The sequence below is a fragment of the Plasmodium sp. gorilla clade G2 genome, assembly GCF_900097015.1.
Source record: "Plasmodium sp. gorilla clade G2 genome assembly, chromosome: 14".
Classification (NCBI taxonomy): domain Eukaryota; phylum Apicomplexa; class Aconoidasida; order Haemosporida; family Plasmodiidae; genus Plasmodium; species Plasmodium adleri (nom. inval.).
Genome location: NC_041706.1, coordinates 1,672,533 through 1,687,311, shown reverse-complemented (window position 1 = coordinate 1,687,311; position 14,779 = coordinate 1,672,533). Strand labels below are relative to the sequence as shown.

The window sequence follows — 14,779 nt, the reverse complement described above, 5'->3', positions numbered from 1 at the left end:
TTAAATATATACATATATACATATATATATATATATATATATATATTTATTTAATAATATGTTGATATAATGTCAAGCGTTTTTAATTATTTTTTTAAAAATTTTGTTTTAAAAGAAAAGAGGAATTTGTTTTTTTTTAAATATAATATATTAGAAAGGGGTTACTCTAAGATAACAAGTGTTAACTTAAATAACTGGAATAATATACACAAAGAAATAATTAACAAGATTAATAACAGTGATTTTGTTTCTATAGATGTAGAATATACAGGTTTACATTTAAAAGATGAAAGATATATTTCACTAGATTCTAGTTATGAAGCACATTGTCATGGAGCCAAATCATTTTTCCCTTGTCAAATAGGAATATCTATTGCAAAGAAAAAGGATATAGTTGAAGATTTATATGAGACTGATGAAGATAATAATAAAATAAAAAAAAAAAAAGGTAGTGTATATACAAGAAAGGTTATATATGAAAATGAAAATATGAATAAAATTTGTAATATAGAGAAAAAAAAACAAGAATGGCATATATCACCATATTGTATTTATGTATTTCCTAAGGAAAATAAATATTTCAGTGTATCAACAAGTACACTTAGCTTTTTAAAAGAAAATAATTTTGATTTTAATGAATGGATATTTAATGGAGTCGGATATTTAAGACCAAATGAAGAAGAGGAGAAAAAAAAAAATATACTAGAAAAAATTAATGAATTAAATAATCTTCTAAGTAAATGTGACACCAACAAAAAAAATATCATACCAGGAGAAAAAATACATATTGATAAAATTATACAAGAAATTGAGAATTATAAAATTGTGGATGAAGAAGATAAAGAAGCAATTATATGCATAATCAAAAAAATAGGGAAATGGATCAGTAATACTAATAGTGATAATAATTATTGTAATCATGAAAAGGATGAGAACAAATTAAATGTGAACAAAGATATAAATATAAATTATATAAATAATAAAGACAAATCTAATGGTAATGATATTCATATTAATATTAATATACCTATCACCAACACTGATAACAATAATAATTATAGTATTACTAATAGTATTGTTAAAGAAAAAACATTTTCAAGTTTAAATAATAATTTTATTCAAAAACAAAAAAATGAATTAACAAATAATAATGTTTATAATATAAAACAAACATTTTCATCAATTAATAGTAAGATAAAGAATATAACAAACAATAATATAACTAATGAAAAGGTTTATGATAATACTGAAAAGATATTTATTAAGTCAACTAATGAAAATGATAATGAATGTTATAATGATATAGACAATAATAATACCATAATAAATACACAATATGATATAAATAATATGGATGATATATCAAATTATCCACTATATTTAGAAATAGAAAATCCATATTTACGTTTACTAGCACATACATTAATAACAAAATATTTTGATTCAATATTTTGTATATCTGTTAAAGTTAATGACAAAAAACATTTAGCAGTGTATCGGACTGAAAAGGATTCATATAAAGAGCAAATAAGAAACCTTGAACAAGAAATAGAAAAAATAAATCAAATTATAGGTGTAAGATTATTATTTGATGAAATTATAAAAAATAAAAAAATAATTATTGGACATAATTGTTTTTATGATATTTTACATATATATCAAACATTTTATCATGATTTACCTAAATCAATAAATGTATTTAAAAAAAAGTGGACAGAATTATTTCCTCATACATTTGATACCAAATATATGAATGAAACAAATGAATATTTATATGCTTTAAATGGACCAGCAACATTAAAAGGTTTATGTGAATATATGGCATCCTTAATTTCATCAAGTAATGATTTCGATTTCTTTTTTAATTTTATGAATGACCCAACTGATTTGCCACAGTGTTTTATTCCATTTATAAATCCAAAGAGGATGAATAAAAATAATATAATTCACACTGTTACAGATCAAAAAAATAATATGCTCTCTCCAAATGATGGTAATAATATAAAAAATAATAAAATACAAGAAGAATCATTATTATATGGGGAAAAAGATGATAATATTATAACAAATATAAGTATACAATTAAATTCAGAAAAAAATACATTAACAAATAATAATAATAATAATAATAATAATAATAATAATAATAATGATTATAATAATAATGATTATGATGAAAATAATATAATATCTGTTAATAATACCAATGACAAACATATACTAAACAGTGATGAGCATAATGCTGGTTATGATAGCTTATTAACTTGCTTACTTTTCATATTTCAATGTCATTATATTTTAAAAAAAAATAATCTCATGTGGAAAGATATATACTTTTCCGAAAATGATAAAGCAAATAATATGAATAGTAAATATTTTTTTGATATATTTTTAAATATGTCTAATAAAATAAAAATTGTAAAAACTCAACCAAATGTTATTTCTCTATGTAGCGCAGAAAATTATGAAATGGCTAGACATTTTTATATGTATGATTATCCACGTTATTTTAAAAAATGGGAAATTATGAAAATATGGTCCCCAATATGGATTACACTAAGTAAAGTTGATGATCAGTCATGTTGGATAATAGCTAAAAGTGATGATGATGCAAAAAACATTAAAATGATATATAAAATGTTACAAAACCCACAATTTAAATTGTGTACTTATGAAGAATATATGCATAAATTTAAATCGAATTGATCTCAATATATCGATGAATAAAAATATACGAGCCATCTTTGTAAACAACCTCTTTTAATTTATTTTTTGTATAAATATATATCATATAAGATATATATATATATATATATATATATATATATCATATTTTATATCCTTTATTTTTTAATAATTAACAAATATATTCATAATAATTTGTTAAAAGTTTGTTTATTTTTTTTTTTAACAAATTAAATAAAAGAAAAAAAAAAAAAAAATAAATAACCCTAGATCCTTTTTAACAATTGGATCATTTTTGTATACTTAAAATGTAACATTAAAATATATATATATTGAATTATTTCATCAAAGCTTATGTTTAATAATATTAATTATCTATGATATAAAAAATACATAAATCATATACATTTCGATCATTATTTACAAATGGTGTGTAATGTTGTAAACAAATATGTATTTTTTAAGAACAAAATATTTATAAAGTATTATTCTTAATTTTTATTAATATATATAACATAAATATATAAACTAAATAATAATATATATACATATATAATATACACATTATAGTACCAGTATTTATTTTATTAATGAACATATATAGTAGTTAATAAAATAAAAAAATATAATATAATATAATATAATATAATATAATATAATATAATATAATATAATATAATATAATAAAATAAATAGAAATTTATACTTATTATAACTTCGATAAACCAGATGAAAGGAAAAATTTATTGTATTTCACAAATGTGCAAATATACATATATATATATATATATATATTATTTATTTAATTTGTTTTTTTTTTTTTTTTTTTTTTAGTATATTCTAAGTATTATACCAAATAAGGCTTCAAAGTTCAAAAGTCATTTTAAAATAATACATATAACAAATTTTTAAAAATTGATATATATTATACATTTTTATTTACTTTAATTAATCTTATTTCATATTCTTTTCATTAATTTTTTAAATTAAGTATAGTATGATAATTTAAAATATCGATTTCAGTGTAGAATATACAATTATATAAATTATTTTTTTTTTTTTTTTTTTTTATTTATATTTTTCTTTAACGGATTCATATTTCAAATAAAATATAAAAAAAAAAAAAAAAAATAAATAATAGTAATAATTCATTATTTCTTCTTAATAAAAAAAAAAAAAAAAAAAACAAACAAAAAAAAAAACTTTTATATAAATAATGTAAATTAATTATATAATAAAAATATATCATTATATTAAAAAGAATATATGTTAAAAGAAAAAATTAAAATATTATATATAAAATAATAATAATACATTTATATATATATATATATATATATATATATATATAGTTTTGTTTGTTTTTTCCGATAAAGATTATGAAATGAAAGAAAATAAAAACAATATATAAAAAAGATAAGAAGAATAATTACAGATCAAAATAAATTACTTAAGATGCTATTTATTTTGTAAAACCTTATATATTAGTTTTTCCTAAAATAAGATGAAATATGAATGATTGTGACACTAAAAAATTTAGGGATATCAGCGAAAAAATACATGGAAAATATGTGCCAATAATTAAATTTGGGGGGTCCAAGAAATACATCAAAAATGATTATAAAAATGAAGAGGGTAAGGAAAATTAAAACGAATCAATAATATATATATATATATATATATATATATATATTTATTTATGTATGTATTATATTCTTCATTGTATGAACCTTGTAACATATAATTTTTTAGCTAATAAAACACTCTTATTATTATATTTACACATATATATGTATATTTATTTATTTATTTATTTTTTTTTTTAGCCGATATAAATAACGTGAGCTACGTAAGCGAGTTGTCGAACAATAATGTGGATATATATTATGATAATAAATATGGGATAAATAAAGTATGCTTTTCACCTCAAGGGAAATATGTTGCTGGGTGTACATCTAATGGATTTATATATCTATATGATTTATATGAGAATAAATTATTATCTAAAATATGTACTCGTATTGATAATATTCAAGATATAGCCATTAGCGATAATGATAAGTATATATATGCATGTGGAGAGAATAGAATTATAGAAATATTTGATATATATGAAGAAAATAGCAAACGTTGTAATAATGATATTGGAAAATATGTGGATGTATCAATTCCCAGTATCATCGAAAATACAAAATTAAAAAAGAAAAACTGTTCAGATAGTAATAATATGAAACATAATAGTAATAATAATAATAATGAATTGTCAAAAAATGCTTTAGATAATAAATATATACCTTATCATAAAACAAAGTATAAAAACATTTCTAGTGGTAAAAGTATATATGTTCCTATATACAATTATGAGGATTTAATAAAAAGTAATATAAATATGATAGACCTAAATTATGTTAAATTGAATAAAGTAAATGAAATAATAAATAAGTCCACATTTTTAATTAAAGAATCTCATGAGTATATAACATCCTGTTTAGCTATACCAAATATATGTAATTTCTTGGTATATTCAGGTGGAGGAGATGGGGTATTAAAAATTTGGGATTTAAGAATGAACTTGTTTAATATATCCAAAAAAAGTTCACGTGCAAATAAATCGGATATGATTTTTATAGATAACAAAAATCCATTTGCTTCCATATGTTCACATGAAGATACTGTAACAAGTATAACGTTTAATAAAACCATAGATCATGAAGGATCATATAAATTAAAAAAAGAACAAAGAAAACATAAAAAAATGATTAATGCGAAAAAAGAAAGTATACATAACAAAAATAATTATAAGAGCAAAATGGATTGTGAAAATATGAATGACAGTACATCTGATTATGAAGAAGATAGTGAAAGTGATAGTTCTTCAGTTTCATCACCCAATTCGTCTATGTGTTATTCATCACTAACCTTTGATTTATCTAAAAATAAGTTTAATAATATATTAATGACGAGCGGTTATGATGGATATATACGCTTATATGATATTAGTAACAATATTATTAAATCATTTTATGATGAACAAAAAAGTATTACACATTGTATGTTTAGTAATAATAACAAATATATTATTAGTACTAACAAATCCAAATTCGGTAAAGTATTTGATTTTATGTATATGAATAATAAAATGAATTCTAAAAATATGGCTACTTACTTAAATAACTATAAAACATATTGCTTGAACAAACCACTAATGCGTAAGGAAAATCCAGAAAACGAAAATTCACATGATACAATAAATGAAGATGATATATTTTCAAGTCACTTATATAATGATAAAGAATATTCATTATGTAAAATTGGGAATATATATGAAGATGAAGAGTTAGAACAACGAATTAAAATTGTGAATGAATTAAATAGAAAAATTAATGAACAAGAAAATAAACATTTTGAACCAAATAAAAATGCTAATAATAATAATAATAATAATAAATATTATAATAATCAAAATTATAATAATATTGCAGTTGAACATGATGATTATTCTGAGTCAAACTATTCTAATAGCGATTCAAGTATTTATGATGAGAATACTATAAAAAGTAATATCTTTTATGAACATGTTAATAACAAATTAGAACCCACATGGTCTCTTTTTGTAGATAATCTAAAATATATGGACCTTGTTCCTTATGATAATATAAATGATAGTCTTATATATAATTATAATTATGTCAAATCATACTTTAACCATAATAATTTGTTAAATACAAATTATCATTCGTTAAATATTGATGAAAAGGAACCTTCGTTAAATTATATGTTATCAGAAATTATATCAAATGAAGATGATATTCCAAAATTTTCCTCTTGTATTGCAGGAGATAAATGTATAATTCCATCTATCGATACATATGCACATGTATATGATCTTTATACCGGCTTTCATGTTAATTCTATAAAAAATCTTTATTTACCAAACTATTATGTGGATAAGCATTCTTATTATTCTCATTCAATTGATACAAATAAGAAACAAATATCATTTTTAACTAGTGTTGACACTTATCCGAAAAACCAAAATATTATTGCAACTTCTAATGGTTATCCCGATGGCTCCATAGTCCTCTGGGCATTTGTGGCTTTTTAAATTTATATACACATTATATAAAAGAAGGGATAAATAAATATAAATATATATATATATATATATATATACATATTTATATGTTTATATATTTACATTTACTCATTTTATTTTATTTTATTTTATTTTATTTTATTTTTTTTCGTGTATGTCTATTTTTATAAAGAAATAAAAAAAAAAATTATAAAAACATATAATAAAAATAAAAATAATATTTATAAAATATTTCAAAAAAAAAATTAAAAAAATATATATATAAAATAAGAGTAAAATATTAAAAGGATAAATAATTTATATACTCTGTATATTTTAACGTTTTCATTTATGCTATATTTTCTTCTAACTTTTCTTCATAATCATAATAATTCACTGGAGTTCCTCCTGGAACCATAATAGTTATATTTAATCCATTTAATAATAATTTTTTTATTTTATTTACTTTTTTAATATTATTTGCGTACGTGTATTCTGTAACATCTTCTAATACCTATATATATACATATTTAAAATTTTTAAAAGAAATTGAATCTTAAAATGATACATATATATATATATATATATATATAAATGTATTGTAATTTTTTATTTTTTTTGTAACTTACCATATTTACATATTCATCGAAGCCAACCAATTTACCTACAATTTCTTTATCACCTTTCATCATTATCCATATTTTACTTCCTATTGAAATATTTTATAGAACAAAATAAAGAAAAATATTTATATAATTATCAAGAGAAACAGAAATTTTAATAATACAATTTCTGAATATATATATATATATATAATTATATAGCATATAGTATTTATTTATATATTATATTGAAGAATACATAAAAGCTTTTCATTTTTCTATAGAAATAACATATTACATAAAATTTTTTTTATACCAATACACTTATCCATTAAAGCCAAGGGTAAAAATGTTTCTGACCCACTAATTGTAGCCATCTTTGAAATTTGTTTAAAAAATATTAATATATTTTATTAACAGAATAATTAAATAAATAAATATATATATATATATATAAAATAATATTTATATATATATGTTATATAAATATATTATTTCTTTTTATTTTATTATTTATTTATTTTTATTTTCATTCCTTTAAATTATGTTAGTGTTTTCAAGTTACGCTTTTTATTTTAAATATATAAGATCATTAAAATACTATATTATTATGAATATATATTATATAATAATCATTTACCACATATATAATTCTAAATGTTTTATTTTTATGCACTCATTAAAAAACATATTTATATAAAATAATATCGCTCAAGTGTAAATATATATATTTTTTGAGAAATATAAAAGTTTTATATGATTAAAATATATTAAAAACAAATTAGAAAAATATTGTTAAATTTATATAAAAATGAGCTATATATATATGTATATAATATATTTTAATATGTACCTAAAAATACATATTATTAAGATCAAAGGGGGGAACAAGAAATAAGGGTTATATAAAACAACCCTATAACAAAATTAAAATAAGAAATATATAATAATAATAATAATAATAAATAAAAACATAACATTAATATTAAGTATATAATATCCTATACTGAATTATAACACAAAAAAAAAAAAAAAAAATAAATAAAATAAAAAAAATATATTATATATGTATTTAAAAATATTTAAATTATATAAAAAAATATATCTTAAAAAATAATACATATAAAAATAATAAAAAATACCAAATTGTTAATTTATAATATAACGACATCTATTAATATGTATACTAAATATATTTATTTATTTATTTTTTTATATTTTTAATTTTAAAATGTTCTTTCTAATTATTATCAGAATTTAAAATTTCCTTAGCAAACTGTTTAAGGGAACGAGGTAATTTTTGAAAATGTGCTTCTTGCTTTTCAATAAAGATTCTAAGAAAATATTTTGCATATATTAAATTCAGAGTTGTCATATCATTTCTTTTTTTTCTTAAAATTTCTAATGATTTATAATATATATCACTATTAATATAATTAAGCTGTAAGCAACAAAATGGCACTTGTGTTAAGACATGAAGTGAACAATGTTGTATGTGTTTTATGTATTTATTTACTAATAAATGTATAATATTTTTTTCTAAATCATCAGATATTATATTATATGTATTTATATTTTTTTCAATTGATATAATATTACTTTGTGGGCTTTTATATGTAGACTGTATATTATTATTTAAATCTTTATTCTGTGTTTCTGTTTGTGATGTATTTATTTCTTTTTCTTCATCATTATGATTATTATTATGTTCTATATTATTCTTATAATCAATATTTTGTTTATTTAATTTTGTTTCTTTTATATCTTGTAACGGAGAATATATATGATTTTGTAAATTCTGGTTTTCTTTTATTGTGCTAGAAATAACTTGTCCATTCGATAAATTTTTTCTTCTTCTCATGGCATCTAATATTTGAGCAATAGACATCATATCTATTACGTCTATAATTTGTTTGATTTTTTGAAAAGCTATATAATAAAAATAATCATCTTTAATATGTAATTTAGCTAAGGACCACATGATATTACTAAATTCTCTCTGAGGAATGATATCAATAATTTCAATTACTTTATCTTTCAAATGATTTAAAAATGTTGCATTTTTATAATTAAATTTAGCCATATAATGAACAGCGTTAGTAATATTTACATAAGATAAATTATTAATAAAATTTTTATTATTCATATATTTTAATATATACTTCATAATATTAATATGTATATTACATTTAGCAAATGAATTTAATAACAAGGTAAAATGATGAGGTTCTAAATCTTTATCGTTTAAATTTTTATAATAGGTTTTTGTAAAAAATTTAAATATTTCGTAATTACAAAGATTTATTCTACTCATCATATTTAATATTAAAACAGAATTTACTACACTCAAGGTTTCATGAATATTTTTATCTTTCTCTATCTTATTTAAAATTATTTTAAATATATCCATATAATCATATAGTCCTTCAGAACATAAAGAATGCTCTTTCTTCTTATCATATATATTAAATGAAACATCCTTGATATTTATATTTGAAGCTTTTTTCAATAATTCTTCTTGTAATATGGTAAATGAACTTAATATAATTGTTAAGTCAAGGTTGTTGAATTTGTCTATATGTTTAATAAAATATTCCTTTATAAGGTTAATATTATTGTAATCTCTTAATCCTGAGCGTATTAAATCTAAAAATAAAATATATATATATATATATATATATATATGTGTATATATATGTGTGTATATATTATTTGGTGAACTTATAAATACATACACATTAATTATATCATTAATCTTACTGTGAAAGACATTGACTATTACATAAGGTGGGATCGCGTCCAATCTTTTTATAATATAATTAAAAACTGATGTATTAAAATCAATATCATAAATTTCTGATATATTATATAAACGTATAATTTTATTTATTTGATCAAATGAATATCTATGTACATTGTTTTTAAAAACATCATAACTACATTTTAAAATTTTGGTATCTTTATAATTTTTCTCATTGTATTTTTCAATAATTTTAAGAATTTCATCATTTTCAAACTTATGGATATTCTTTATAATTAAAGACTTTAAGTTATCACTACAATGTTTCGATTCAAAATTATTTCCTTTTATTTTCTTCAAGTCCATAATAGCTGTACTTAGCAGCTTCCTCATTTTATCACACACAAGTTAAAGAAATATATTATATTATATATATAAATATATATATAAATATTACCTATGGTTATATGATTTTTGTTTTTTTTTCTTTAATTCCTTTATTTATCCTACATTGTCTTAAATCGTTATATTAGAAAATTACATTAAAATTTTAATACATATATATATTAATTCTTTTATGCTTATAAAAAAGTTTTCTTTTTTTTTTTTTTGTTTTTTAATAATATACATATAAAATGTACATTTATAGAAATTAAAATTAATATAATATAAATTACAAAAATTTTCTCTATTTCTTATATTATAAAAATTGATTATTATAAGAAGAAAATAATATATATAATCTAATATATATATAGATATATGATATAATTTTTAATATATATGTAGAACAGTAAAAAAAATTTTTTTTTTCATAATATATATATATACAACAATATATATTATATATATATATATAATAATATATAGAATCCTAACTTTTTATAAAATTAAGAATTAAAAAAGAGGGAACACAAATAAATCAAGAATTTAAATTGTTTATTTAATTTAAAAAAAGAAAAAAGAAAAAAATTATATAATACATTCTATAATTCCAATGTGATTATTTATTTAATGGAAAAAAATATAGGTATTATATATAATTATATGTATAGAATATTTTTCTCGTATATTTCAAATTATAAAAAAATTTACTTCTTATAAAACTGTTATATATATATATTATTAAATATTTTCATATTAACATTTTTTTCAATCAATTATTTTCTTAATTGATATTTATTTTTTCGCTGGTGAAATAATACTGACAATAATTTAAAGCAATAATAATCTTTTAATACGAATTATTAGTATATAAATACCTACATAATATATATATATATTTTAAAATATTTATATATATAATAATAATTTCATTCTTCAATAATATTATTATGGATTAACTATTTTTTTTTTTTTTTTTTTTTTTTTTTGCGCTCTTTATAATATGATGAAGGAAGAAAAGAAATAAAAGAACAACATATATAACAATATTGTGTAATAATATTTATATTTTTATCATAATAAAATATATTACTCTTTAATAATTTATATATTTACCTAAATATATCAATTTCAACATTTATTATTTTTTTTTTTTTTTTTTTTTTTGAGAAATACAAAAATAATTAATATTATATTATACATATAATTTTATATGTAATATATTTTTATCATATTTATATGAAATAAATACACATTTTTATAACTCTTTTAATTTATAAATAATAATTTTCGAATATTACTTTGTAATATGTATATATTATATATATATAAATGTGAATTTACATATAAATTTATTTTGTAATACATTTTTTCTTAGTATTATAAATATTGTATAAAAAATGAAATTGCTTAAGGAAGATTTTGAAGTTTGCACACTACGATAAAAAAAAAAAAAAAAAAAAAAAAAAACAAACAAAAATTAAATAAATAAAATAAAGAAGAAAAAAATACAATTATGTATATTATATATGTATGTAATTTTTTTCTTTCATTTCCCCCCAAATATATATATTATATATATTATATTCACCTTTTATATGAACACATATAAAAGTTATATTATTTTATAATTTTAATATATCAACGTATATTATATTGTATTATTCCATATATATATATATATATATTATATTTTTTATAATTTTTTTTCCATCTTTTCCTTTATTATTATTATCTGATTTAATTATAAAATAAAGAAATACATACATAATTAAATTATTTAATTATAACATATGTATTTTAATTTTTATTTTAATTTTTTTTTTTATTTTTTTTTTATTTTTTTTATTTTTTTTTTTTTTTTGGTCATATATAAATACTCTTTAATGTTTTATATAAATTATATAAGAAAAAGAAAATGTTTAATGTTTTTTCAGCAGCTTTTTTAGATAATAATAATATAAATAAAAATGATAATGTTCTGGGAAAAACAATTTCAACAAATGCAAATAATGAAAATGAAAGAACAAAAAATTTAGCATTAAAAGACCGATTAGCCACTGTAAGAAATGTTCAAAATATATTAAATAAGAAAAATATAAATAAGACAGATGAAAACGAAGAAAAAAAAACCTTAAATAATAACTTTAAAACAAATACTGGAATAGAAAATAATAAGCCAACAATAACTAATGAAAGCACATTTAATCGTTTTAAAAATTATTCCAGTGTAGTAAATGAAAAACAAAATGAAGAGTTGGAAAAAAAATTAAAGAAAAGAAAAAGAAGGAAAAAACATGTCATTTTAATGGAAAGAATGAAACAAAAGGAAAGGGAAAAAAGAAAACAAAGAAAAATGGAACAAGAACAAAATGGAGAGGAAGAATATGATGATGAAGAACATGAAGAGGGTGAGGATGATAATGAGGATGAATATGATAGACAAAATAATGAACAGGAAGAACATTATGAGGATGAAGAATATGATGCTGAAATAGAACACAACAACAACAACAATAATAATAATAATAATAATAATAATAACAGATCTTTTAAATTTAATAGATCATCAAAAAATAAATATGACGAAAAAGATTATAATAATCATAAAAAAGATAAAGGAGATGATGAAGAATATGAAGATGATCATGAAGAAAATGATGATGGTTATGATGAAGATGGTGGGGGATCTTATAATAATAATAATACAAATGATGGTAATCCATTCAATAAAAAAAATTATCATGCCTCAGGGAATGCAAACAATACATATAGTCATACAACTTCTAGTAGTAATAACCATAATAATGATAATTCAAATAATCAACAAAATATGAAACCCAAAAGAAAAAGAAGAAAGAAAAAAGAAATGGAAGAATATAGAGCACGCTTATTAAAAGAAAAAATGCATCAACAAAATTCATTAAGCAGTCTTTTAAATAAAACCAATAGTTTTAACAAAAATGACAATAATAGTAACCAAGAAGAAATTAAAGTAAAAAGAAGAAGAGGTAGACCTAAAGCAAGTGAAGTAGCTGCTATTAATATTATGAATGATAAAATGAAACAAAATGATATAAGAAAATATTATAGTAAAAATAGTGATAATGGATTTATGAAAAAAAATAGTATGAATGAAAAAAATAAAGAACAACAAAATGAAGAAGCAAATAATAATGTTTTTAAAATTATTAAAAGTTCAATACAAGAAAACACTTCTTTTATGAAAAGATCACCAAATGAAATTGTCGAATTAGAAAAAAATTATAAAAATAATATAAAAAAAGGAGTAACATGTATACCTTTAAATTATCAAAGTAAAGGTGGTGCAATGGCTATTATATTAATAGGAACAGATACTACATATGGACCTGTAAAAAATTCATATGGATTTATGACTTTTCTTGTATTAGATTGTCATACAAATAATTTTTTTATTGATACAGGAATTAAAAATAATGTTATCGAATGTGAAAAACATATGCAACTTTTAATAAGTCCAGGTGATATGTATATGTTTAAAAATCAAAGTCACGAAATGGAAGCAAGGTTATTGTTAATTGTTTGTAATAAAATGAATCAACCGTTTGACGCAAAAATGCATATAAAAGACCCACAAATGAACAACGAAAAATAAAAATAATAATAATAATATATACAATACATATATATATATATATATATATATATATATATATATATAGGAACATATTTCATAAAATTAGAAATCCTATATATGTTTTATGTATTTAAATATTATCTCAATATTTCATTATTTGTTCCACTTTTGTTTAATGTATATAAATATTATTTTTGTATCAAAATTTGAATTATATATTTTATTAATATATATATTAATATATTCTATATTAATTATTGAGGTTTTTATGGTAATTTTATTATTTTTATATATATTATATATGTCTTTTTCTTTTATATTATTTCTTTCTTTTCATTTCTTTTATTTTTTTATTTTATTTCTTTCTTTTATTTTTTTCTTTTTTTTTTTTTTTTTTTTTTTTTTTTTAGTTATCAAATAATATATAGTATTAAACAAAAATATTTTAATAGAAAAGAAATTTTCATTTTATTTATTTTTATTTTTTTTTTTATTAATTGTTTTTATATTAAATGTGTATGAAAATATATAAATTTATATTCTGATCTTTAAATGATAATGTTTCTTTTTTCTTTTTCTTTTTCTTTTTCTTTTTTCAACCATTTAAAAAGAGAAACTTTATTATAACAAAAATATATTTGTATAAATATGTTTATATATATATATATAATATT

The 14,779-nt window shown here is 18.2% G+C and overlaps 5 protein-coding genes across 5 annotated transcripts; 3 read left to right on the top strand and 2 right to left on the bottom strand.

Annotated features, from left to right (window-relative positions):
- Nucleotides 1–69: 69 nt before the first annotated feature.
- On the top strand, nt 70–2,706 carry PADL01_1443500 (poly(A)-specific ribonuclease PARN, putative; the record flags this gene model as incomplete). Its single annotated transcript, XM_028684717.1, has 1 exon — nt 70–2,706. The coding sequence occupies one exon, from the start codon at nt 70–72 to the stop codon at nt 2,704–2,706; it is 2,637 nt and encodes an 878-aa protein (XP_028540767.1).
- A 1,490-nt stretch (nt 2,707–4,196) lies between these two features.
- PADL01_1443400 (conserved Plasmodium protein, unknown function) lies at nt 4,197–6,790 on the top strand (the record flags this gene model as incomplete). The annotated part of the gene is made up of 2 exons (XM_028684716.1): nt 4,197–4,320; nt 4,512–6,790. 2 exons carry the CDS (start codon nt 4,197–4,199, stop codon nt 6,788–6,790), a joined length of 2,403 nt encoding a protein of 800 aa, XP_028540766.1.
- A 319-nt stretch (nt 6,791–7,109) lies between these two features.
- On the bottom strand, nt 7,110–7,739 carry PADL01_1443300 (U6 snRNA-associated Sm-like protein LSm5, putative; the record flags this gene model as incomplete). Its single annotated transcript, XM_028684715.1, has 3 exons — nt 7,110–7,274; nt 7,390–7,469; nt 7,679–7,739. The coding sequence occupies 3 exons, from the start codon at nt 7,737–7,739 to the stop codon at nt 7,110–7,112; spliced, it is 306 nt and encodes a 101-aa protein (XP_028540765.1).
- An 863-nt stretch (nt 7,740–8,602) lies between these two features.
- On the bottom strand, nt 8,603–10,495 carry PADL01_1443200 (conserved Plasmodium protein, unknown function; the record flags this gene model as incomplete). The annotated part of the gene is made up of 2 exons (XM_028684713.1): nt 8,603–10,008; nt 10,123–10,495. 2 exons carry the CDS (start codon nt 10,493–10,495, stop codon nt 8,603–8,605), a joined length of 1,779 nt encoding a protein of 592 aa, XP_028540764.1.
- Nucleotides 10,496–12,404: 1,909 nt separating this feature from the next.
- On the top strand, nt 12,405–14,123 carry PADL01_1443100 (conserved Plasmodium protein, unknown function; the record flags this gene model as incomplete). Its single annotated transcript, XM_028684712.1, has 1 exon — nt 12,405–14,123. One exon carries the CDS (start codon nt 12,405–12,407, stop codon nt 14,121–14,123), a length of 1,719 nt encoding a protein of 572 aa, XP_028540763.1.
- Between the last annotated feature and the right edge of the window lie 656 nt (nt 14,124–14,779).